Below are 26,641 nucleotides of genomic sequence, written 5' to 3' on the forward strand. Positions count from 1 at the left end.
AAGGGAGGGAGGGAGGGAGGGAGGGAGGGAGGGAGGGAGGGAGGGAGGAAGAAAGGAGAAAACTAAAACATCTTCTGAGCCAAGTCTGCTTGACAGGAAGGAAGGAAGGAAGGAAGGGAGGGAGGGAGGGAGGAAGAAAGGAGAAAATCAAAACACCTTCTGAGCCAAGTCTCCTTGACATGAAGGAGGACACACAGCCACTCAACAAACACAAGAGTTGCAGACACACCAATACAGTCAAAAAGGCAAATTGGATTTTGACAACAGGAGGGCTGCAGAGAATAAGAACAACTCTTGAATAGAAAGGGAAAGATTTTATTCTTCTAAGAGGTGAAGTGACCTTAGAGCTTATCTAATGCATTTGGAAGCCACAAGCCCTTCAAACTCAGTATGTCCAGAGTCAAACCGCATTTCCCTCTCAAATCTATTCTTTCCCCAGTCTTCCCTATCTCAGTAACCGCTACTCACCATCAACCTCATTATTCAAACTGGAATAACGGCAGCATTCCTGACAATACCCTTAATTTACTTCATCCCCACATCCAATCTATCAACAAGAACTGTCAACTCTGTCTCCAAAGTATTTCTGCATCCAGCTAATTTTCTCCATCTCTCTTCATTTGTTCAAATCCAAGCCACCAGCACCTCCAGCCTATATTATTGCAATCACCACTATACTGGTTTCCTGGCATCTCCTCTTTATAATCCAGTAGAGCAGCCCACAGTGGTCTTTAACAAATGGAGCTCAAATAATGTCACTTCCCTGCTTAAAATCCCTCAGTGGCTTCCCATCCACATAAAATAAACCAAATTTCTTTAACATGACTCACAAGACCAGCCCCTGCCCACCTAACTGACAACCTTATTCCACTACACTCCATTCACAACCACGCTTTATGCAGTGAATCTGCCGGATTTGTGTTCTAAATAATGGAGAGAAACTACGAAACTGAATGGTCTAAAAAAGTTTTTTGGAAACATTTCACAAAATGCTTCCGAGGGACATATTATTCACTCCTATTATGTGATGAGCATTTACCTCACACACCTACACACACACACACTACTTTCTATGAAGGAATTCCTAACTCTGCTGTCTTTTTTTTTTTCTGCTGTCTTTTTAAAGCAGTTTATAAATAAAGGGTTTTTTGTCATTATGAAAAATTTTATGCAGAAGCAAGCTTTTTCTTTAGCTTTTTGAAAAAAAATAAAACGATTTTCTTTCTCAGTCAGGGTTTTAATTTTCCAAATTAGAGTTAAAATATTTAACCATTATAGCAATGTAGCTCTGTAAAAAGATATTTGGGAAAGGGTGGCGATGGGGCCTGGGAAAAGATGGATGTTGGGATAAAGAGAGTGTACAACTTAATGTAAACAAGATTTTCCGATTTCGGGGCAAAAATAGCATAGACAACATTGGGTGGAAAAGGAGACAGAGATGTTTGGGGGCATTTTCACGTTCTAGAAGACTTAGGAGAAAGAGAAGGAAGTAGGAAAGAGGAGAAACTGAGAAAGGAAAATGGAGGAAGGAAAGAAGAAAATTTAAGACTAGCTTTGGTCTGGTTCCTAATTTTTTTGAAACTTCAAGTTAATCCACAATGTCACTGTTAAGCAAAGTATACACACACACACTCACACACACACACACACACACACACACACACACACACACACACACACACACACACACAGAGTGAATCTGCATTAGACACAAAGATAGTCCCTGAAATTCTCAAAGCACAAATAACAAAAGGCAGGAAAACCATCAAAGCATTGAGTGCTTTCATAAGTCACTTCAGTTAGTGTTTTTCCTAGTCAGCTAATCGCATAAAACTGAGGCACATCTCCTGAGTTCTAAGGTGATATGAGTAAACAAGAAAAATCACAGCTTACCTCTTTTAGAGTATTGGGGTTGACAGGAAACCCTTTGCCCCCAGAGAGGCTGGAGTATTTCTTTTCCAAATTACAAAGATTTTCCTTTTCCTGAAGGAACACAAAATCTATTAAACTGAGTCAACCTTGTATTTCCCTGATGACTAACGACTGAGTATTCTTTCATGGGACTTATTGACTCTTCACATAACTTCTCTTGTGAAGTGTTTCAATTCCAGTCTTTTGTCTGTTTTTTAAACATTTATTTATTGGTTGTTTATTTACTATTTTTGAGTTTGTAGGAGTTTTAAATATATTCTGGATACAAGCCTTCTGTCATTTCCTCTTTAAGAAATCTTTGCTTACTCCAAGGCCATGAAGGTGTACTTGCACACCTGTATTTTCTAGAAACTTTTTCACCTTAATTTTTATGTTTAGGTCTATAATCTGTCTCAAATTAATTTATATGCATGGTGTGAGGATGAATGGTATTGAGATTCATTTTTTTCCATGTTTACCTAGTTGATCCAACACCACATGCTGGACTTTCCTTTCCCTACTGGATTGTCTTAGAACCTTTGTCAAGAATCAATAGACAGTATATGTGTGGGTCTATTTCTGGACTGTGTTCCATTCCTTTGATCTATATGTCTATTTGTATGCCAGTACCACACCCCCTTAAATACTATGGCATTATAGTAAAACTTGAAGTCAAATAGTATAAATCCTCCAACTTTGTTCTTCTTATTCAGAGTTGTTTCAGCTACTCTATGCCCTTTACATTTTCATATACAGTTGATTCTCATTATCTGCAGTAGTTGTGTTCTATAATGTTGCCATGAACACTGAACTAGAGAATATTGAACCATTGAGTTTCTGCTCACGATATTTTCAACAACTGATTAATGCATAACTTTGTTTTATGTGTGTCTGTTTTTAAAGACATCTTATTTAATATACAATGTTGATACATTAACATTAAATTCATAGCCAACAGCACCATAATTCATGCCTGAAAGCTGTTTATCTAACACATGTATTTTCACCATAAGGCACATCACAGCCTTCCTGCCCTTAGGAACACCAGACAATACTTTAGCACTTGTGAGCCACTTTAAACAGCAAAATCACCAAAAAGCACAAAAATGTGAAAACATGGCACTAAACAGTCCACAAAAAGGACACTTGTTTACAGTAAGAGAGCTGAAACAAGAAGGCAGAGAAGTGCCTTGTTCAATCTCAGCTGGGAACATGCATGTCCGTTGAGTGACTCAAATTTTTCACTGCTCTGTGCCTGTCCACCAATGACTGCATGACAAGTATTAATTTTAGGGTTACAAATGAATTTTAGTGAGCAGATGGGTTCACAAATACAGACTCCATGAATAATGAAGATCAACTGCAAATTTTAGCATCAACTTGTCAATTTCTACAAAAAAATCTGTTGGAATTTTTATTGGGCCTTCGCCAGGAAGACCCACATGCAAATAATTGGAGTTCAAAACACCAGAGCAACTGAGCCAAAATGTTTGAGAGCAGTAAAAAGAGCAGAATATGTTTTACCTATTTGATGAAAAATATGATTTTTTTAAAAGAAGAAAATCAGAAAACATACAGATTTTTCATAGTTTGGATTTTCACACTGTGGAAAAAGCATGAATAAAATGTCTGCTTATTTTCTGTATTATAGTTAATCATTCAGAGCATCAGCTCATTAATGTGGAGGATTAAATAAAAATGTATATAGAAAATTCTTCCTCAAATTATAATTCACTATTCTTTATTAAAAGGTACTTACGTTGATGGAAGCAACTTTCCCTGAGTTGGAACCTGTGTTTTACTTCAACCAGTGCTGAAAAGTAAATACTTACTCTCTGTAACATCATTATTAAGTTACTCTTTTCTTTCACAAAATGATCTTGTTCTCTCTGAGCCTGCTGGACAATGTGATTAGCTTGCTTTTTCAATGCAGAAATTTTTTCCTGGAGAAAAACAAAAAACGACCATAGAGATGTACATTAGACATTCAAGGGTTTTCCAGTCTGTCCTGGGAAAGGGAGAAAAAGTGTTATAACCTGAAGCACAGTGACCACATTTCATTGATGGTAGGTAGGCAGTGATTATTACCCAGAGACGATGAGCAGTTTCTTTGAACTGACAAGCTCAAGGCTTTTCTTTACCTAAGGCCAAGTGATTTAAAATCTATTTCAAGAACCTGGAAGTCAACAGGAAATCTTGTGTTAGAATATAAATGAATTTTTGGCATCATTTTGGGAGATGCCTCATGAGAAAGAACAATGGAATTTCTTATTTAAACCGAAAGCTTAAGAAGTCACCTTCTCCATCGTCCTCTCCCTCAACTTTATCAGTTTAGTACAGAGCACAGGGGTGCGATTCTAAATTATGGAACAAGAGCTGAATTCCGGACTGGACATCCGGGTGCTCAGGGCTGGATGGAGGCGGCCATCTGCATAGCATTCCACGAGGTTGCTTCTGGTAGTAGTAAACTATCAGCCGTCTTTGAGAACTACTAGGCAATGGGAACAGAGGAATTCTAAAAGAGACTGTTCATAGAATTATTCTAAATCCAGTAACTATGATTGCAAAAGCAAGTAATTTAAAACAAATATCTAGATTTCTGATTTTCTCTACCTTGGTTTTCACATTGATATTCATAAATGCATCTACAGCATCAAGCAACAATGACTATGACAGGTCTCAGTTTATCTAGTTGGGAGCACCATTTGGCATGTAAATGGCAGGCTCCATAATCTGCCAAATGTGACACGTGGTTAAACACACAAAGATATTCAGATATAACAGATATACAGACAGATGGACACACGCTATAGCTATATTAATAATCATTACTATCACATAGCAAGGGGTATATTTTGACTTTTCACATTGAAAAACACCTGGCAAAAGTACCTTTCTAGTAACAATGTTCCGTTGATATTCAGCCACTTCACGCAGGAGCTGCTGGGTCAGGTTCTCCTTTTCCTCGTCTAGACGGCTCTCACGCTCAAGCTGCTGGAATTCCAGGTCTTCAAAGTGTTTGCTCTCCACATCCAACAGATCAGCATCCTTTGGAGAAAAGGGAAATGAAAACAAGACACACCAGAATAGCTGCAGCGTTCTTAATGTGCAGAAAAAATTATTAAAAGCAAAAAGGCCAAAATATTTTTCCAGTTACAACACTGACCAGGGTTAGAACATGATAATCCTCTCTCTGGAGTTAAACCCCAGAGCAGTGACTTTAGGATGAAATTGAAAGGGACTGGGGTAGGGGTGGGAGGGCAGCATCTATTTCACCATTGGTTTTAGACTGCTCTGTGGTTGTAGGAATTCTTGCTTTAAATCTACCAGGTGGCTTTAAAATGGATCATGAAATATAAAAAGAATTCAATAAATAACCTAAACATTATCTGCAGACCAAAGGCGTGACATAACCTCTTGAGAAAAATTCCTGTTTTCCACAAATTTTCAAATGAAATGAGACTTTAGTATAAAGATTAAATTCAATATTCCAAAGTTGTTGACAAAAAAAAAAAAATTCAAAAGTTGGCATACATACAGATCAGAGGTCTCTAAGAGGAATATATATATGCCCAAATGGCATACCACACAAGGCACTGGGATGTGAGGAAGGAATATTAGGGCTTCTTTATATTTATTTTTAGTTTTTCCTCTTCTTTTACAAATTCTCAATAAATGTTCTCTAATGTACTTTCAAGTAGAGTAGTATATGTACATTATTTTAAAAGAATATATATATTTTGAGCATGTTTGCAATACATATAATATATACATTTATAATATAATGTGACCTATATGTATGTATAGGTAGGCATGCATGCTCAAATAATTTTAACGAAGGGAGAAGTCACCAAAAACATTTGAAGATTGGAGTTCTTAAACGGGGCTTCTGTGAATCCCTTAAAATTGTTTTCTTTTTATTAGAAACAGTAGGAACCACAGCATTCATCAAGCACAAAGAATGACTCGAAAGGTTAAGCACTAGAAAGGTTAACTGAAGGTTAAGATTATTCTAGGAATAATCTTCAGGACATTTAAGAACAAACAGAAATCACAGAAGTCAGATAGTCTAGAAGAGGCATTCTCCAACCTATGAGATGTCTGAAGACAGGAGTGAATCTGCATCTGAGCAGAGACTGCTGCATGTTGTATGAGTTGTTCTCCCATCTACTTAAAAAACAAAAAAACAAAACCACACACACACACAAACCTCCTTATTTTGGGAGCCTTTGACAGAACTGTAAATGTGGTATGTATAGAAGATTTTAAAAAATATATAATTTATAAATAATTAATGACAAGAAAAGAAAAAGGCAGCTAGGCTACATGGCTCATAGCGCTACATGGGTAAAAGTGCCAGGTCATTTTTTTCAATTGACATATTAAAAAGAGTTGGATAAATAAATATATGATAAATTAGATCTATATCAGTATTTAAACACACCACCCCTTCCCCTAGTTTTTATATAAGTGATAAACTTATATATAAGTCTTCTAATCAAATGGAATATTTTTCTATCTTCTGGAATGAGTTTATTCTGGGGATGATTCACAGAAGGACTATGTGCTACCATGAAATTACAACCAACACTATAGCAACAAGATTATTATGTCAACACAGACAGTGGATTCTCAAAGCCTAAGAACAGGAAAAACAATTTGAATAACATATTCAGCATTTCTTAAAGCTTCTTTATATTTTAATTGGCCAAATGTAAAGTGGTCTTGGTTTCAAGTAACTGGGTGACATTTCAAGTTTACCAGACATTTCATGCTTATAACTTCTACAGGAATTAATGAATGTGGACCAAATCTAGTCACTGCTAAAGGAACTGAGACATAACACTAGTGTTATGTCTTGAAACAAAATATCTGTAGTCTTAAAACATCAGTGATATGTTTATTCATACAGGCCTCCATACTCAAGTTTTTAAGGTTTTTCCATTAAACTTGGTTTGCAGCTAAAGCTTATTGAGATAAAAATTTTAATAGGCTTTTTTTTTTTTTAGTTTATAAAGAATCTTCATTCAAAGTGGGCATATGGCTCACAATATATATACTATGCTAGTCAGTCGCTTACTCCACATCTGGTTAATGTGCAACATATGCTATTTTAACCACATGAAGGTCACAGAGCCATTAATTTATTTGTAGTAAATATTTAAACCACTACATGAAAATAACAGCACACTAGGCAGGAAAGTTGAAAATTAAAGCTTAGCTCAGCACTCAGATTTCTCTGGTGTAATCATCTGATCAAGTTATCTAAACCATTAAAACGTGTGTATATAAACTTACACTGTGAAAGAAAAACAACTTGGGAGGGGAAAAAACTTTTACAAGATTTTAGATAAGAATAAGAATTCAAGAGATGGAATTTGGGGGCAGGAGTAGTTTAATTGAGCACAGAATAATATATACAGGAAGCTCAAAGTCAAGTGTATGACTAGTTGAGAGTGAAATTTTTAACTAAACTTCTCCACTAAAAGAACAAGACAAGGGCTTCCCTCGTGGCGCAGTGGTTGAGAGTCTGCCTGCCGATGCAGGGGACGCCGGTTCGTGCCCCGGTCCGGGGAGATCCCACATGCCGCGGAGCGGCTGGGCCCGTGAGCCATGACCACTGAGCCTACGCGTCCGGAGCCTGTGCTCCACAACCAGAGAGGCCACAGCAGTGAGAGGCCTGCGTACCGCAAAAAAAAAAAAAAATGACAAATCTCTACTGGCTGGCAAGTTCAAAGGCCAGGCATGAAAGGAAATAAGACAGCTGTGCTAAAGAAAATTCAACGGAATTCCTTTTTTCCTTCCAATAACTTTTTTGAGAATGTATATCGCAGAAGTTTACATGTACAACTTTATGTTTTCTTTGCCTAGTAGAGGAACAGAAAGAAGAGACTAGATGTGGAATGGCCAGGAGAGATTACAGGAATAATCTTATGACAGCTCAAGGTCAATTTTGAAAGCAAATTTAAACAGAGCTCAGGGTTTGTTACTATTTCTCCATCTTATGTGCTACAGTCACTTTTTTGCATACTTTTGGAATTTGGAAAAAGACAATGGAAATCATGTAGTACGATCTTCTCATTTTATACATGAGGATATTGAGGCCCACTGAGGTTGAATGACTTGTCCAAGGTTAAAGGATAAACTCATTGTAGAGCTAGTGAGAAAAAAAAAAAAGGCTCCTAATTGTAGATATCACTGAACAGAATTGTTTAAAAATCAAGAGACCGAAATCAACCATTCAGCTGAGTAAATACCAAAACACAACAATACTATCCTAGCCAGTCCTCTCCAGCAGATGAAAGGCTCAATTTTCTTCAGGGTTTTTTTCTCACACTACTTGTATCCCAGGGAACAATTCGACTGGTGAGCCCATTATCAACTACATTAAACCATGGGCCATGAAATCAACATCGGATGAAAACTGTATTCTGCTTCTAAAGCAATGATTTAGGGGTCAGAAGCCCAGTCATAAATCCATAGTGCTGCATGCACAAAATCATTCTACAATTTCAGCGTAAGTACTTGAGACAGCATACAGTTTAAGAAAATGATTTTCTTCCTATTCATTTATTTTCTATTTTGTCTGACTTGCTGCCTAATGAAGTTACTTGTAATAAAATCAACTTTATTGAATCTAGCTTAAATGCCTTGGGGAAAGCTTTGTAATGAAGTGCTATTCTGGAGTGTTCGAAGTCTGAAGGGAAATGAGTTGTGATAAGACAGGAAGTTCCAGTATGAATGGACTTCTCATGAAATAAGTGAACTTTTTACTGATTAAGCCAAAGGACTGGTGAAGAGTTATTTTGGTCATCATCCTTCCCTGGAAAACAGAATTAGTAGTTCTCTTAATATCAGGTGAACAGAAGCTAGCATGAACCAGTTTTCTCTCCTAAGGAAAGGGGTTTTATGATAAGAATTTTGCACTCTGCTTGGAAAGGAAGAGGAAGGAGTCTTTGCCTTCAATTAGTGGAATAGGCTGTCTGTATCATTTCCTTTCCTCGTTTGTAGTCAAAATCCTTGGAACATATACAAATTTATGAGTTATCCTATAGAATCTAACAGATTAAGCAAATTAATTTGTAATTAATTACAAAATTACAAAATAAGTAATTATTCATATCATGCTGACTCCAGGTTATTAATAGAATTTATCAATTTTTATTTGAAGCAATATTTATGAAGAATACAAACAGTAACTGGATAACTAAAGGAAGGGAAGAACAAAATATATAGCCATGCTTCTGACTCTACACAAAGCATTATGGTGACTGTGTAAAATCTTTAGCAATAAGGAAAGTTGAAAAACAGTAAACAAATATAAAAAAATCAGTTTCCCAATCTCTTTTGCGAACTGGCATAAACACAAAAAAATTACAAGCTAAAATAATTTTACAAATACTATTCTTTTTCCAGTCATTTTTTATCATAAGACTTTCAGAGCTTTGGGACACTGAGGGACAGGAAGTTTTATCTTCTTATAGCAAATTAAGCTGTACACAATAAAATGAGTAAAGGGGAAGAAACACTTTTGAAACTTTTTTTGATCCAACATTGTAAAAACTTAAAAATATCAGAACCGTTACACTGTAGTTTCACCTGTCTGTACTGGGTACTCTTTATTCAACCTGTACAATACATTGAAAAGTTTCAACTGTAATTTTTCATAACCTAGTGATACTCAGAGATATCAAACATATTTGTATTCAAGGTCATCTTAAACATTTTCAGGGGTGTGCTATCTTAACTGACTTTTTCCCAGTTGCCCAAGAAGGTACAGACATAGCAATATGAATAAAACTAGTCTTCTTTCCTACTCACGTGGAATCATAAGTTGCTATTGACTTAGGACTAATCACTATTAGGCTCCTTTAGAGGTCCAAGACTGTTAATGACTGCCTCCCCAGAGTCACAGTCTATTTGGGCTGCTGTTTAGAGCAAATAACGCAGCTGTCAAGTGGCTATGAAATATCAAGTGGCCTTGCTAGTGTCTGCAAAGTAGGAAGATAAGTATCGAGGTCGTTTCAACACTGCCAACATTAAAGATCGAAGAATAACCTGATAAAGTTCAACTAGAAGATCTATGCTGCACGAAGTTTTAAAAAATATGAAGCTTGTATGAGAAAATGTTGAATGCCCTGCATCTTGGGTCTTGTTTGATTGTTGTGATCATGCTAATGAGTTCAAGGTCACTAAGAAGAAGAAAGGAAAAGAAAAACAAAATGATGAGTGGTGGTGGGGAGCAAATCAGAGAATAGAAAAATTTTTGGACAGGAGTATAAAATCAAGAGGAGGAAAAAAAAACATTCGAGGGCAAACAGGACTCAAGATGCAGCAGAGAACAGAATGCAGGAAAAGACATCAGCTGATTTAAACGCTACAGTCTTGTTGGTTACATGTCAGTAATAGCTCTCTTTTGTTACAAAAAAGGACTTGGGAAATGTTTTTGCATTATTAATGAGGCAAAGGATTCCAACAAGGAATTTTTCAACTGAATAGCATGGAATATATATGGTCAGCATGCATATTTCTACTTAAAACGTATCTAACGACCAGAATTCATGCAAATTTATGCTATGTGAAGGAGGAAGTCATAGGTAAGTGGAACTTAATTGAAAAAAACAAAAAAACAAAAAACAACTAGCACATTCCTGTTTGCTACTGACCCTCTTCAGTTGTTGTTGCAACTGTTCCCTCATGGACTCAGGACAATTGTCCAGCTGGGTCTTCTGCTCGGAGTAAAGCTCCTGAAGCCTCTCTAGTTTTTCCCTTTCAGCATCAAGCTTTACCTTCTCCTGAAGTTCAGAAATCAGAAAATAGAAGAATAGAAATTACCTTCACACCCCAAGCAGTCGTTAGTGAACATTTCCCAAGGATAACACAAACAAGCAAACACACACAAACTCCAGACATCCTATGAATGTAGAAACGTATCTTGTTAGTGACTAGGATCAGGGGGTATAAGTGGAAGTAAGGACAAGGGGCCCCGTTTCTACATTCTCCAAACCCAGTGCACTCCATCGGGTATTGGCAATGATCCCTGTCCTTCCTTCCTCCCTTCCTTCCTGCCACCACGTTACAAAAGCAGGGGAAGCAACGGTCATATTGGTCAATGGTCAACAAAGAACAAAAGAAATGCCAACCGAATTCCTAAGATCGCCCTGCAAAGAGTCACTCGGCAGGGAACCAGACAAAGGATAGCGGGCATTTACCTCAGGCACTGTCGGAGTCCAGTTTGCTGAAGGCATGTGTTAAGCAAGCTTTGGCAATTATTGAAATTTTGTTCTCAGGTTAGAGGCACATTAGGTGCACAAGTTGATACCCTGGTCATGTGGAACAGTTCTAGCTCTTTGGCAAACTTCAGAGCTTAAGCAATTAGAAAATCTGCTGCCCGGGAGAGTGTCTAATTCAGACACTGAGAGAGCTAGTAAAAATGCAAGACTGACAAAGCAGCAAGAGGAAGGCATATTAGACAGCTCAGATGCACCAAAGGTGTGACATTTACTGTGGAGATAAGGACGTTTCTACAATGACTGACATAAAAAATAATTGAAACATGGACCGTGGAAAAAACGAAAGGGTCAGAGAATAGAAGAAAGGAGAAAATAACACTAAATCCCTCCCAAGTGACACACTCCAAAGTGACCCTGGATATTCTCCAGGGTATAACAGGCAAATACTATAATACAGTATCACACGGTCTTCCAAAGCCACCTCTTAAACTGAGAAAGAAAACTTCAATGCGTTTAGTGCCAGTTTTCCCATCTTATGTTTGCTTTACGATACTCTGAACCCTTGAAGTAAATTTCAGACCTAATTCTCTCCTTGTGTAACATTCTCAACCTGAACTAAAGCACTTTAGTGGAATGGAAGCACCACCAGCCTTTGACCCCTTCAATAAGCAAAATATTTACCATCACCTGACTTTCTTATGTTCACTATTGATTTGGTAGAAATAAAACTGGCTTCTAAGCATATCACAGAAAAATTTTTTTAAAGGATGAAGGTTTGAAGTAGCCTTATAAATTTATACTACTCTCATTTCTTTATCCAAATGGTCATGATTTCCTGTGTAAACATATACATAGATTCTTTATAAAAGATGTTCGAGTTTAAGTCTAAAACTATATGACATCAATACCTACACAAGTACACGTGAATCTCCACTTTTGGCTTACATTTTAAAATGTCAAGGGCATTTTAGAAATGTATATTTTGATTTAGAAGCACTTTTTTTTCTCAAAACGATTACATCTAGAAGTGAGAAAACTGAGAATTCTACTCTATATATCAACCTAAAAATGATTCTACACTTAGAATTTAGCAGACGATAACGAAAGTTTCCTAAAAGGGAATTCCCTGGCGGTCCAGCGGTTACAGCTTGGCGCTTTCACTGCCAAGGGCCCAGGTTCAATCCCTGGTCAGGGAATTAGGATCCCACAAGCTATGTGGATGAACAAAAAAAAAAAAAAAGAAAGAAAGAAAGTTTCCTCAGTCTTTACTGTGAAGTGTGCTCACTGTGCACAGCTGCTGTGTAGGAGTGAGAAAAAGCTACGGCATCATTCACAGAATAAAGGATTCTCAAGTGTTACCTCACAGTAAAATTGAATATACTAGTGCCAGTTAGATTTAGTCTTTAGCTTCAGAATTACTAATTTTTTTCCCTTAATAAAACCAACAATACAGAACACCTGTTGTCTTTGGCTAAGAAAATGTGTTATTTCCCTTGCGTGCAGATCTAAGATTGCCCTATTACACAGCAAAAGAATTTTGTCCACAGAGTTCTATTTCTAGGTGTTGTATCACCAGAATCTGCAGCCATTCTAGTTTCAAACAGAAAGTTAAATAAATAAGAAAACTATTCATTCCAGTCAAATAGCAAAGATGCAAAGACTTAAAATTTAAAATAAGATTTGACAGAAAACACTGATACGATATTTAATAATATGGAAAGGCACTGGCCTAAAACACAGGTCTCAACTGCGAAGAAATAACCAAACTATTCCTCTGATGCTCTCAATTTTTAAATTGCTAATAATAAGCACAAATAAACAACTAATAAAAAATACCTTATGTTTACATAGTGCCTTCCTTCTGAGGTGCTCAAAACGTTTTGCAATTCCATACAAGGGCGCAGTTAGAACCATTATGCAAGCAGACACCATCAGGACCTTCTGCAACTTCTCTGTGGTTTATCCGTAATTCTGTGACCACTACCTGGCTCTCAGAGTGACAGCTCAGTGGGGCCGAAGCTAGGGCAAAGGAAGTGAGGGGAAGGATGAAAGAGGGACTAGTGGCAGATGGGCCTGGCCATAAACCACTGGGGGCCACAGACGTGATATCACTCCTACAAGAGCCAAAATTAGACCACTTCTGAGCCAGAAAGAAATTAATATACCTCTCTTCTATTTACTGTCCAGGAAGTTTTCAAAGAAAAATTAGCTCTAGGCAAGCAGCTAATTAGAGCTGAAAGTATCACCTTCTACAGCGAAGGTAAAATAGTTGGACAAATTAGATGACATTCCAGGGTTCAGGGATTCTAGCTTTTTACATGTAAAATATGAACACTGGGTGTTATTCTCTTCCTCCCAGATTTAAATTAGTTAAAATCACCTATTCTAACTACTATAGGCACGGCAATATTTTCCAAACATCAAATTGGGAGAGAGCACAACAGTTTTTTCTTAGGATTCATAAATCTGTTTTCAGGAAGTAAATGAATTAAAATGCATTTTTAATATATTTAACAAATTTAACTTTGTGGAAAGAATAAGATTATAAGGAATCGGAACACTCCAGGAAGATCCAGATGTAAAGGGTGTATTTATAAAACAAAGACCAGACTATGACTTCCCTAGAAACACAGACACCTCCATCATTCTCGAATTGACTTGTCCTCTCTTGATGGGCCAGCAAAAATCCAGTTGGGTCACAAGTTCATTGCAAGATTCTGCCTATTTTGCATATTTAAGACTGATGTTCCTGGGAATTCCCTGGCGGTCCAGTGGTTAGGACTCCGCACTTTCACTGCTGAGCAGGGTTCAATCCCTGGTCGGGGAACTAAGATCCCGCAAACTATGCAGCGTGGCCAAAACAAGAAAAGAAAAGACTGATGTTCCTAAAGTGTATATAGCGCCAAAGGTAAAATTTTCACCAGCAAATGAAAGTAAAAAGCAGTATATAAAATTGGGCCTACAGCTACTTCCATGGTGAGTTGTTCAATCATTCAATCAATAAATATTTATAAGGGGAATAGAGACAGAGAAATGAGGTAACTTGATCACTGTCCTCATGAAGTACAGTGGTTCTTAGCCCTGACCACATTAGAATAAGCTGGGTGAGCTTTTAAATATACTATTTCCCAGGCCTCCACTTAGAAATCTAGGGGGGGTATAAGGCTAGGGAACAAGCTTTTTAAAAATCTCTCCAGGTGTTCTCATATGCAATCAGAATCACTGATTTAGCCACCCAGAATAATGTGAGAGGCAAAGGCAAAATTAATTACAATTTGATTTTTGTAATGAAGATATAGGACATTAATACAGAATCTACCCAAACTTGAAGACATTTGGCCTTAGCACCTTTCCTTCATAGTATAAAAGTCCTCTCTTACAGGTAACACCCCAAATGTAAAATTTTTACGTTTAGATTAAATGCCTCAAGTAAACCAAAAGAAAAAAAGAACTGTGAGATTCCAATATCCAATATGCTTTCAGAGAGGAATGATGCATTTCACTTTCAGAGGTAGAACGACTCGCTTCTAATCATACAAATGATCAGGAGTGGTTATAAATTTACCCTAAATAATTTGAACATGTACACAAGAATTGCCAATAATCTTGAATAAATTTAATAATCTAAGGCTTTCTCAGGACCACTTATTTTGCCAGATCCATGGTTAAAAGACAATAATAAATTTTCTGTAAGTTGTATTCTCGCAGGAAGGAACTGAAATTTCACTTGCTGGCTCTATTTGAATTCCAATACTACACGGAAAATTTTTGAATACCTATAAAAAATAATTTTACCACATTTAACTAATATTTGGTAAGCAGATGGTTCAAGGTTACCCTGAAAAGATGCCTACTTCATTAGTTTATAGGGTTGCCAGATAAAATAGAGGACACACAGTTAAACGTGAATTTAAGATGAACAACAAATGATTTTTAAAATGTATGTCTTAAATAATGCATGGGACATAATTACACCAAAAAATTATTCTCTTTATTTGAAATTTAAATTTAACCAAGCATCCTATATTTTTTTCCCCAATTTGGCAGCCTTATTAGCTTGATAAAGATTTTCTTAAAAGTTAAGATTCATCTTTGTAATTTCCAAACTGTTCAGCATAGACTCCAGCACGCACTAGGTACTCAGGCCATGATTATTGAAACACTGGGTCAAGTTTGGAATTGATGCAGTTATATGTTAAAATTCATAGTACCTAAGCCATCATTTTTAAGGGTAGCCCATCCAAAGTCCTCTTCATACACCCTGAGAGTCCCCTTCCTTCCAGTTCCTGAGCCCTGTGGGGTGGTTTGAGAGGCAGACATCCTCAGAGGTTCAAGATTAGGCAATTGTTTTAGACCCAAAATCACTTATCTGAAATTCTTAAGGCCAGATGTGTTCTAGATTTCAGAATATTCTGCATTTGATAGAGGTAACACAGATCATATAGCATATACTGTATGGCATTTCCACTGAGGTCTGGGGCAAAACCCTGTAATCAAACATGTTTCTATTTCTGCAGCTACTTATGAATATTCGTATTGAGTGTGAATATCAGTCCAAGTCAGGTTTTGAAACCAACTAAGTTCTGGTGCCAACCTTATAAAAATTTTTTTTCCTCTACAAAACTTTTCAGAATTGCAGAGGAAAGATTACAGACCTGTGTCCCCAGATGGTTATTGCTGAAAACCCATTCTCTGCCTGCCTCTAAAGAGGCACATTTTTATGTTACTTTCCTAGGCTTTTTTTTACCATTGGCTTTGACATTTTAATTGCACAGTTGATGGATGTTTAGTGTAGAAAACATTGGAAAATCAGAACACTAAGGATTTACATAATCAAACAACCACCAGAAAAAAAATCACCCTAATCTGGAACCCTGTTGATTTAATCCCCAAATCCCATGATATATTTCCACTTCCTCTAACCAGGGAGCTAACTTTGAAATGTAAGAAAGAGGCACGGGAAGGGCTGGGTCCCTTCTGAACACTGCCTGTGACTTGGCAAAGACTCTGCACTCAAGAAGCATTAACACTTTGCTGAGGAATTCTGGGCAGGCTCTCTGTCTTCCCCTGGCTCTGAAGGAAAGATGGGGAGGAAGTAACAGGTACTCTGGCAAGATAATACTGGAGAATACAATTTAACCACTTAAGACACAAAGCTATATGCTTATCACAGAAAAATTAGTCAACTAATTCAAGATTTCACCCAGGAACGTGTTGCATGGCGTAGAGTGATTTAAACTTCAGCTCACACCTTTAAGTGTGTTTAGCTATAAAATTGTGCAGACCAGTATAGCTACAAAATATCACAACCTATCTGTGTGAGGACAGATCCTTAAACAGAAGGATGGTTTGAGCTTTGTGATCACCATCTAGGTGATGGAAAGACTCTTCAACAATACTAGGTAAGCAGAGCCTTTCCTTAACCATTTTATTTAATTTCAGTACAGCTAACTTTTCATTGTCATATGCTAAGGAGCAGGAATGAGACAGATAATCCAAAAACAGAGAAACTGAAGAACTATTTTTAGTTCTGAATTTTTTATGTAGTCAGAAATAGACAAAGACAGAAGGAAAATGTACATAAACAAATGCAGGAACACTTTCATACTTTTCAGCATTGCCCCAAATCAGGCTTTGCCTTGGAGAGGGGAAGTGCAGGGGGAGGGCAGCCGCTGCCAGCTTTTGCCCAAACTGAGCTTCATGGTTCTGGTGGCTTCTCCACCCCCAGTCACCAAGCCCATCAACCTAAAACAGCGTACCAGCACAGAGGTTAACAAGTCTCTCTCCTTTCTCTTGCCCTAAGAAAACACTATGGATTATTGCTTACTGCTTCAAATAAACATCCCCTCTGGGTTTATGTTCGAGTCTGATACTTCTATTTGTCTAGGGTTTATAAGTTCATAGAGACTCTATTTGTGATGTGGCTACCGTGTGAGAACAAAACAGGCAGGTGGCATTTAGCTCAGAGCCGCATGGAAACAGGTGCACTGATGTTCCTCACAGAGGTCCCCATAAGGACGGTGAAAGGTCAGCCCAGGGAGCCACTGCAAAAATGTTCAACAAATACACAATTAAATACACTGTCTATATTTTATGTTGTATATGTAATTATGTCTATAGTTCATATTTTATACATACAATAAATAGCGGTCACCTATGAAATACATTAATTTATACTAAATATGTAAAATAGAATGATAGCTCCCCAATCAGCTAAACGAAACAATGCTAAAGACTGGTCTTGAGAGCCAAGGAAACAATGTCATTAATTTCACACCAGGATTTGAACTCTGAGGTGTTACTGAACTTTCTTCCTACGGCTCCAGGCCTTGTCTCCAAAAAATGAGGGCCAGGGCTTCCCTGGTGGCGCATTGGTTGAGAGTCCGCCTGCCGATGCAGGGGACACGGGTTCGTGCCCCGGTCCGGGAGGATCCCACATGCCACGGAGCGGCTGGGCCCGTGAGCCGTGGCCGCTGAGCCTGCGCATCCGGAGCCTGTGCTCTGCAATGGGAGAGGCCACAGCAGTGAGAGGCCCGCGTACCACAAAAAAAAAAAAAAAAAAAAAAAAAAATGAGGGCCAGGCTTACAGGATGTGCTATTGACATCTGAATTGGAGCTTCCCCAACAGGGATATCTTTTCAGGTTTTGGTTTTCTCATTCCACAGTTTATATCTGACAGCAGCAACAGGTGTATGGAAAAGGAAACGAGATCTAAAAGGGCAAAGGCCCATTTCCTTCTTCTGTCTTACGCTCTGGCTCGACAGGCAGCGTGATTACAAGCCCCTGGCATAAGCATTGGACAGACCACCCCAGCTGTCCTGAAACTTGGCTGCACGTAGCTCTCAGGCAGGTGTTTGGCTCAATGTCTCTGTTCAGACCCAGCCAGGACTCACTGTTAGCAGGAGATCCAAGTACAATATTCCCGAAGAACATTGGGCGGTATTCTGGCACCTATTATGGGCTGGATAAACAGTGGATAACGGTGCCTGCCTCTATTTCACAGGCTAGAGAGGGAAATAAATATCTAACAAGCCCAAAACAAATATAAAGTATAAAATGTGATTTGTAAAAGGACTGAAAGAACAACAGAGAGAATATACTCTGAGCTGGAAAGGGCTAGTAGGGTTTTTCTGAAAAACTAACACTGAACTTAAGCGCTGAAAGACAGGCAACCAACAAGGCGTGGAATATAGGAAAGGGAATTCCAGGCAGGGCATGCTGGTCTGCCAGGGACCTTGGCAGGGGTGGAGGGTGGGATGGATCTTTAAACAAACAGAAGGCAGGCCGCCATGAGAGTGGTGTGAAGAGGGGAGAAAGGTGATAGAAAGGGTCAGGACAGGTAAGGAGTTTAGATTTATATAAAATACAGGGGGTGGGGCTTCCCTGGTGGCGCAGTGGTTGAGAGCCCACCTGCCGATGCAGGGGATGCGGGTTCGTGCCCGGGTCCGGGAGGATCCCACATGCCGCGGAGCGGCTGGGCCCGTGAGCCATGGCCGCTGGGCCTGCGCGTCTGGAGCCTGTGCTCTGCAACGGGAGAGGCCACAACAGTGAGAGGCCCTCGTAAAGAAAAAAAAAAAAAAAAAAATACAGGGGAACACAAACCAGAGTGATATGACCTAATTTTAAAAGAAAAATCACTCTGGTTGCTGTGAAGCAAACAGACTGAAGGGAAGTAAATGGAAATGGAACTCAAAAGGAAATTTTGATGATTTAGAAGAGAATGCTATTAGGGGAGATGTGGAGAAGTTAAAGTAATTGAAAAATAGCTTTGTAATCAATTAGAAGTGGGGGTGATAGAGAATGCAGTATCAAGATCTACTTCCAAGTTTCTGTTTGGACATATAGGTGGATAGAGATGCCACGTCCTGGTGGGAAAACTAGAGGAAGAACAGGATCAGAGGCAGGGGAAGTGTATGGAAGGCCAGGGGAAGGATGAGATCAAGAGTTCGGTTACATAGTGTTCAGCTGGAAATACCTGAGAAATATCTCAGTGGAGATATCAGGTAGGCTACAGGATATGAGTCAGAAGTACAGAAAGGGTTGTGGGCTAAAGACATACATTTGGCAGTCACCAGCATGTACATGTTATTTGAAACCATGGCTATAAAAGAATGTGAGAACATAAGAGAAGAGAGTTCTCAACAAGAGATGGCAGATGTTAACCAGAAATATAGTGGTGATCATTTCACAATGTATACAAATAGCGAATCGTGTTGTACGCCTGAAACTAATATGATATTATATGTCAATTACACCTCAATTTAAAAAAGAAAAAGTAAATGATTCAAAGCATATATCTTAATTCAGACCAATGAGAGCAAGCAAAATTTTTCTGTGGACTTCTGGGAAAGTCTGAGCTTGCTTCAAAAAAAAAAAGAAGAAGAAAGTTCAGATCCGAGACACTGTAACAACTGGCTGGATAGAGGCAGAGGAAGAAGGAACGGGAACTCGGATGGAAAAGTCAGAGAGATAAGTAAGAGAAAGAGAAGGAAAACCGGAGGAGTGTGGTACACGAAGGCAAAGGGGTGGGGGAGGGGAAGTGTCAAGGAAAAGAGTTGTCCCTTGTCTTGAATGTTGCTCAGGAGTCTGATCATAAGAGGGCTGAAAAGCACCCAGTGAGGGGGTTAGGCAGCACCACAGCTTTTAGTGGTCTTAACAGGAGCAAATCTGATAGAGTAGTGGAACAAGAATGGGAGGAATGGTGAACTAAGCAGGAGAACACACAGTATACTGAGAAAACTGTTTGAAAAGCTTGGCTATGCTGAAGAGAAACTGGCTAAGGCAGGTGCTGGAAGGAACTTTATTTTTAAATAATAATAATTTAAAAAAATAATAATATTGGCATACTGACAGTACAGGTCCAGTAAAGAGGGAGAGGCTGGGGGGAGTTTGGAACAGAAGGCCTGTAGACCTCTAGATGGTGGGACGGTACCCTGGGCACATCCAAAGGGACTGGTATTTGAGGGGAAGAGAGCCTTCCTTAGTTGTGAAGATGAGATGCTCTAATTTCTCAGTGAAGTAGGTGGTGAGATCATCTCAGAGCCAGGGGAATGAAAGTGGACTAGAAGTTTAAACAGAGTGAAGGTATGAAATAGCCGTGCTATAAAATGGTAGAATAACTTTGCTTGAGAAACAGAGAGATGTTGCCAAGCAGTAATGGGTCTCTATTTGAGTTTGGTTGTCAAGAATATACAGTAACATCATCCACCTCAGTCTGCTTTCACTTCCCTCATTCTCCTCTGGAATCCCTCACCCAAAGCCAGTTTTTGCCATTTTTCATATCATGTGATGACAGACAATAATCCCACCTTCCGAGACCAACTAATCCCCTAACAGCTGCATGAGCTGATTGTATACTTCAAGCCCCCAGCGTCCTCTCTCCTATGCACAGCCTCTATCAAGCCACCAAAACAATAATAGGAAGGATGGAAGTAGCCTCCTCCTTGCTTGTTTCCACTCATGTTCCTGGAGTTCTGACTCTACCTTACTTAGGTCTGGAGAATATAACACAACTGTCCCTGGGAAGTGAGATTTAGCATTGACTCAACTTGCTTCACTTTTGTGTAGAATCTGATGCTAATGACAGGTAGACAAATAGAATTTATAGGTCATGTCATATGCGGGCTACACAAAGATAAACAACTACATGGATGGGGAAGGCAGACAGGGAACCTGAAACCCCATTCCTATGTCCCGCAAGCTTTCTAGTATGACATAAATAGTAAAATACTAGTAAGCACCAAAACAAAAACATCTGATGCCTCCAATGAAAGTTTCTTGCTCTATCAGTGCGGAAACTTTGAAAACCATAATCCTCCTGTACAGCAGAACTAGACAATCAATCCTTTGATATGGTTTTGAGCTTTTAAAGAAAAATATAGCTACTGCCCAAATGGATTCTTTACTATTTCAAAGTCTAGAGCTCGAAGGCACATACATAAAATTTAATATGAAAAAGATGTGCAGTTTAATCTTGATAAGCAGGCAACCAAGATATTGGTATGTAGCTTTTAATCTGACTTCAATTTCTGACAATATCTTTTTGAGGTCATTCTCTGGCACCAAGATCAAATGCCCTTCTTTATAGGTCGCAAACAAAGAGAAGCCTAAAAAGGAAGCCACACTGAGCAGAAATCCTTTCCATATATTACCAGTGGAGTTTACTCAGACTGAAATTTTTTTCTTTTTCTCAGCTTAGTGGAGAAAGTGATGAGCAAGAAAGGAATGTGTTCAAGCTCATTAGTTTTTCTTTCTCAAACTGGAATTTTAATTTTTAATTTAGGCTTAGTTCAGCTGTAACTAACTCAGAATTTGAGAGGAGAGTAAGTGAAATATTTTCCACAAAAAATAGACAAACAGAAAAGCAAAACAACCCCACTACCACCCTGAATTCTAAAAACTGCAAGTAATTCTTCATACTCCCTCGGAGGTATCGGCTGACATTCAGGTTGTGGCCTGAAATGTGTAAGCAATATTCTTTTCCAAAATAAGTGTCAGCTGTGTTTCACAGTTTTCACTCTGCAGTGTGTGAGGATCCCCTGAAAACTGCAGTGCATTTTTCAAAGAGCAGCGCACTTGCATTGAAGCCAATGGCAAGGCGAGACAGATGAAATGCATGGTTCCCATTCATCTTTTTAATAAACAGAAAAATGAAAAGAAATGAGGCAACCATATTTGAATATGTTTAAGCCACCCTTACAGGGCACTGCTGGAAAGAAGTTCCAAAGTACTAAAATGATTCTTTAAAAACAAAGCAGAATCAGAAGAGCAGAAAGGCTGATTGGAAAAAAGCAATTCACTCAGCTCAAGCAGAATAAGCTGCCGTGAATACTGGCTCAAAAACTAAACAGGCTCTACTATCTTAGCATCAGCTGCTCTGCACCTGACAGTTCTTAATTTGCAACAACTTACCTCATCTTAAGACTTTTTTCCAGTGCCACTGTCTCCAGGAACATGACACACAAATCCAAAACCATGGCAATTCATACAACATTTAAATTCAATCAAATGGAAGCACTATTTTGCCCGTAAAATTTGTATCAAATATAATTTTCTTTTACCTTGGTCTTTTCACCAACAATGTTCTTTTCCAGCTCTGCTATTTTCCGGTTTAGATGATCCAAAATCTCCTTCTCTTTCATAAGCTCAGTTGTTTCTGATTTTTGTTCTCCATCCAAGAGAGCACATTCCATATCCAACTGAGGACACAAAACAAAGCTCAGAGGTGTTTCACCTTCAGGGAAATTTTCAGCTGCCCCCTTTAGAGGTGCATTTTTAACAGCTACAAATTGCAAAAAGTATTACCATTATCAGTCAGATTATGGAGTCCAGAAAACACTCCAGAGAACCCATGTGAGACTCAGGATTCCTATATGAGAAAGTGGGGAGGCCAGAATATATTTGCTAAAAACACTAGTTATCTTCTCATTTAATTTTTCTATGATGACCCCTTTTCTGCTTACTTCTCAAGGATATTTTGCCTATTCGTTTAGATTCAAACTCAAGCGTGAACCATCTTGGGAGCAGCCACGTCTCTGTTTGTCCCTAGAGCATGGGAAATGAAAATTATACTCAGCCTAGCACGCAAGCGCTGCATTCCTAGCAATGCCAGCAGGAGAGGCTTCCCAGGGTCTATGCATAAGATGACAGGTGAGCAATCCCCTTCCACACATGGGCTGACTGCATCATCCGTGAGTACAGACATGCAGATCCTTCTTAGGCAGAGTTAGCTGCTTCTTCTCATTCCATGGAAGTATTAAAAAATTGCCCCTTTCTTTAATTATGTAAATCCCCCCATAGTGCCAAGATGATACCCAACTCATACTTAACATGCTCAGAAAATGTTTGTTGGATTTGAACTTAAACGTCTAAATACACGGTACCTCAGCTGACAGATCTTGAAGCAGCTCAGAAAGCATACACTAGTTAAGACAAAGTCAGTTATATATAACGCACATTAAAAATGGCTTCATATGTTCATCTCATTGGATGAAAAAAAAAAAACCCCAGAAAGAAGAAAGAAACATTAAAAAAGGCATTTCTACCCCACATATGTACCCATTTTACACAGCTACAAATTGCTCATGTTGACCTCTATGTATTCTGCCCCCCAAGGCCTGAGCCCTAATAGGTATTGATATATTTAAGCTAAAGGAAAGAAAGAAAAATGAGAGAGGGTAATAAGTGAACTTGTGGTTTATACCTCTCTGGAAGATTCCTCCATCTGGTCATTTATATCTTTGATTTTTTGTTCAAGTTCCTCGAGGTTGTTCAGAATTGCTATCCGGGACTCTTCCATCGCAGTCAACTCCTGAATCCTTTGTTCTTCACTTATACCCTCTGGGGTCTGTGATTAATCAACACAGAAAAGGGCTAGTCACACTTCAATTCCAGAATTTCCCAGTTAATAAACCAGTCACAAGTCTAGCGTTTCACAGTCTGTGTCTATTTGGATTCTATAATAAAAGCATCCTTGTGATTGTTTATTTGGAACTCTGCATTTTCCCATAGACCCTCAGTACATAGGGGCTTAGTTTAGCTCCTACAAACCAACTTCAGTGTACAAATTCATGTCCTTTTAAAGCCGAAATAACTAAGAGGTTATACAGATGAGGAAGTTGTGGTCCACAGAGATTGTCGTGACTTCTCTCAGGTTATAGACAAAGTTCAGCAGAGCAGAGAACTAGAATCTGGACTAGACTTTCAACAACCTCCTCAGGGATGTCTCTTGGGCACGCTGCTACCTTCATCATAAGCTCCATACTCTCTCCCGCCTCCAAGTGAGTACATCTCCTACCACAATCTCTAGAATCTCTGTTTGGTCCCACTGCTAGGGTTATCTGCAAATGAGCAAGCACTCTTATTTATTTCCTTTCCAACACAAGGTGGAGAAGAGAGACATGGCATTTGGCCTCACCTCACTGAAATGTTCCCCAAAGTTAATAACCAGGACAGCACAAGGCTTTATTACTTTAGTGACCCCCCCAAATGATTTAAAGCTATACACTTAATATTAAGTTAATTCATGTTTCAGTTTTTGCATTAGCACACTACTTATCGGTCTTTATCCTATGTAATGATTAAAACACTAACTGGGCCAATGCGCTTTTGTGACATGAAATAGGATACTGGCCATTATTCATAAAATTATTTCATGGAAAAACTGAGATCCTTAACAAGGAATGAGAAAGTCAGGAAAGAAATTAAGTGATAGAGGGCATACTTATACCCCAAACAGAGTTATGACAAATGCCCAGGAAAGAAAGGAACATTTAGATGATACACACAGCCAAAATATGACTACCAATTATTTTAAGAAGAGAATACAGTGAACTGAAAACAGCTTCTTCTCTTAAGAATTTCAGGTTAGTTGTTTTGGATATCACCTCGTGGAGACCAGTCTTTCTGTAAGTGAAGGGGCACCGTATTGGTATATTATTTATTTAATTTTATCTCTCTCTGAAAAAGAAGTAATTTCTTTACACCAGTAAGTCAATAATTACATAATTTCACAATTGGAAATTGGAAACAGCAGCCTAGTTAAGTAAATTATTGAAGATTACTCACTAACCACTGAAAGGAATATTCAAATTAACTAAAGAAACCATTAACATTTTGTGTTCCTTACTAAGTTCATTTAGTGTTTAACAATCCTAAAAATTACTGTAACACGATAGGCATCATGTTGGGTTCTTTATTCATATTCTTTACTCTTTACCCTACTTCGCTGCTCCGGAAGATTAAACCATTGAGAAGTCAAGTATCTCAGGTTGACTAGAACAAAGGTATGCAGGCCTTCCAAGCCTTGACATTTAGCTTTTGTTTGTTTTTTTGTTTGTTTGTTGACATTTAGCTTTTAAATTGTCATCTTAATTCCAGTATCTTATGAACTAGTAAAACAACTGCTGACCTTTCTTCACATACAATGAATCTGATTGCCCTAATGCTTGGGTGCCTGTTTTAGGGCATGAGGAATGCCTACAACAGTGAATGGCATTCCTAAATCACTGACAAGTAATCCTAGCAGGAAAGCTTCAAGAAGGCCAGTATCCTGTCGGGTCAACATTTCATATTAGGTTTCAACTTCCAGCATGGTTTAAAAATATTTCTCTCATTGGTGGAAGCAAAGCATCAAAAGAAAACAAAAACTGAACAATCTGCAAAACTATAAAGATAGATAATAGTGGCAATTATAAGTATCTGTACAGCTCAAAGTTTCTAGAAAATTTATCACAATAGGTATATTTAATAATAAACACTTGAGAGTCTGTAGCCATAAATGTTATCTAGGTAATGACTGTTTTTTATTGTTAAGTTGTTTATAAAAAGCAAAATCTTCAAGAGGCATTCTAAAACTCTGGTTTGTAATAGACTGGGATGAGGATACTGTAATATCATTTATATCCAAATAAAAAAACAATAGAGAGCCAAGGGTGTGGTAGCCACTGAATAGCTTTAGTTTATGGTGACAGAGAAAAGTGAAATTTTGATCTATCCGGGTTTTTTGTTTTTTTTTTATAGTAATGTATAGGGTACTACTGAGAGTGATGTGTTTTAATGAAAGCACATATATGTGCATCCCCAAATATGCTGTCTTTGAGGTAATTTGATCCACACACACACACAAAGGAGAGACAGTAGGGACAAGACAGTTTGCATCAACCTTTTTTCTTTTTCTTTGCAGATTTCTTCTTAGAAACCTCTTGCGACCAGAGAAGTTTGTGAGTGTGAGGGCTTTCCACTGCAGACAGAATGATTACTCAAGAAGAGAAGAGTGGAAAAGTTTTCATCACAAGGGAAGAAAACATTTTTTGGCAAATACATGAGGTGATGGATGTTAACTAAATTTATTGCAGTAATCATTTTGCAAAATATGCAAGTCAAGTCATTAGGTTGTACCCCTTAAATTTATACAGTGCTGTATGTCAATTATATCTCAGTAAAACTGCAAGGGAAAAAAAAAGAGAAGAGTGAACTATTCTCGGCTTTCACCTCAGGTGGTGGTAGACAGGTTCACAAAAGCCAATTAAAATGAGCGTATTTCCAAGGTCACCTACATCTTTAAGTCTTAGGTAAAGCAAAGTCTAGAATGGTAAATCTCTGGCTTCCTAAATATCATTAACATCTTTGTTTCATTAAACCAGCTTAGAGTGTTCTTCACATTCCTCTCTTCTCCATTAATCTTACAAACACTGTACTTTGTTAAGTAACTAATCCAGTGAGCAGATTACTCAAAGAGGAAGAGCATCTAAAACAAATAATCAGGACTTCTTTTTCTTTTATAAGATTCCTCTATCTTCTGTCTCGAGGTAACATATGTCTGTCTTCAAAGAGTAATAAATGAAAAACCCATTGCCTCTCAGCTGCACTCTGTCTAAGCTGTCGTGTGTTACCCAGAGGTGCCCTTGATGTTCCCTGTGTCTAACAGAGGCACAGTCTTCTATTGCATGCCACAGGGGAGCTGCTCCAAGCTTCAAAGGCCTCCTATTTCACAAAAG

The 26,641-nt window shown here is 38.3% G+C and overlaps 1 protein-coding gene across 16 annotated transcripts in view; it reads right to left on the bottom strand.

Moving 5' to 3' along the window:
• PHLDB2 (pleckstrin homology like domain family B member 2) overlaps positions 1-26,641 on the bottom strand; it is a 129,144-nt gene that overhangs the window by 29,267 nt on the left and 73,236 nt on the right. For 12 of the 16 annotated variants that reach the window (XM_055085612.1, XM_055085611.1, XM_055085606.1 and 9 more), the window contains exons 4-9: positions 23,347-23,490; positions 22,205-22,342; positions 10,578-10,706; positions 4,804-4,959; positions 3,744-3,854; positions 1,894-1,983 (exon numbers count right to left, since the gene is read on the bottom strand). In XM_055085612.1, coding sequence (XP_054941587.1) covers positions 1,894-1,983; positions 3,744-3,854; positions 4,804-4,959; positions 10,578-10,706; positions 22,205-22,342; positions 23,347-23,490 — 768 coding nt within the window. The remainder of the gene's footprint in view (positions 1-1,893; positions 1,984-3,743; positions 3,855-4,803; positions 4,960-10,577; positions 10,707-22,204; positions 22,343-23,346; positions 23,491-26,641) is intronic. The other 4 variants (XM_055085605.1, XM_055085608.1, XM_024120123.2 and 1 more) reach the window with 1 other exon arrangement.

This window comes from Physeter macrocephalus, chromosome 1 (genome assembly GCF_002837175.3).
Source record: "Physeter macrocephalus isolate SW-GA chromosome 1, ASM283717v5, whole genome shotgun sequence".
Taxonomy (NCBI): domain Eukaryota; kingdom Metazoa; phylum Chordata; class Mammalia; order Artiodactyla; family Physeteridae; genus Physeter; species Physeter macrocephalus.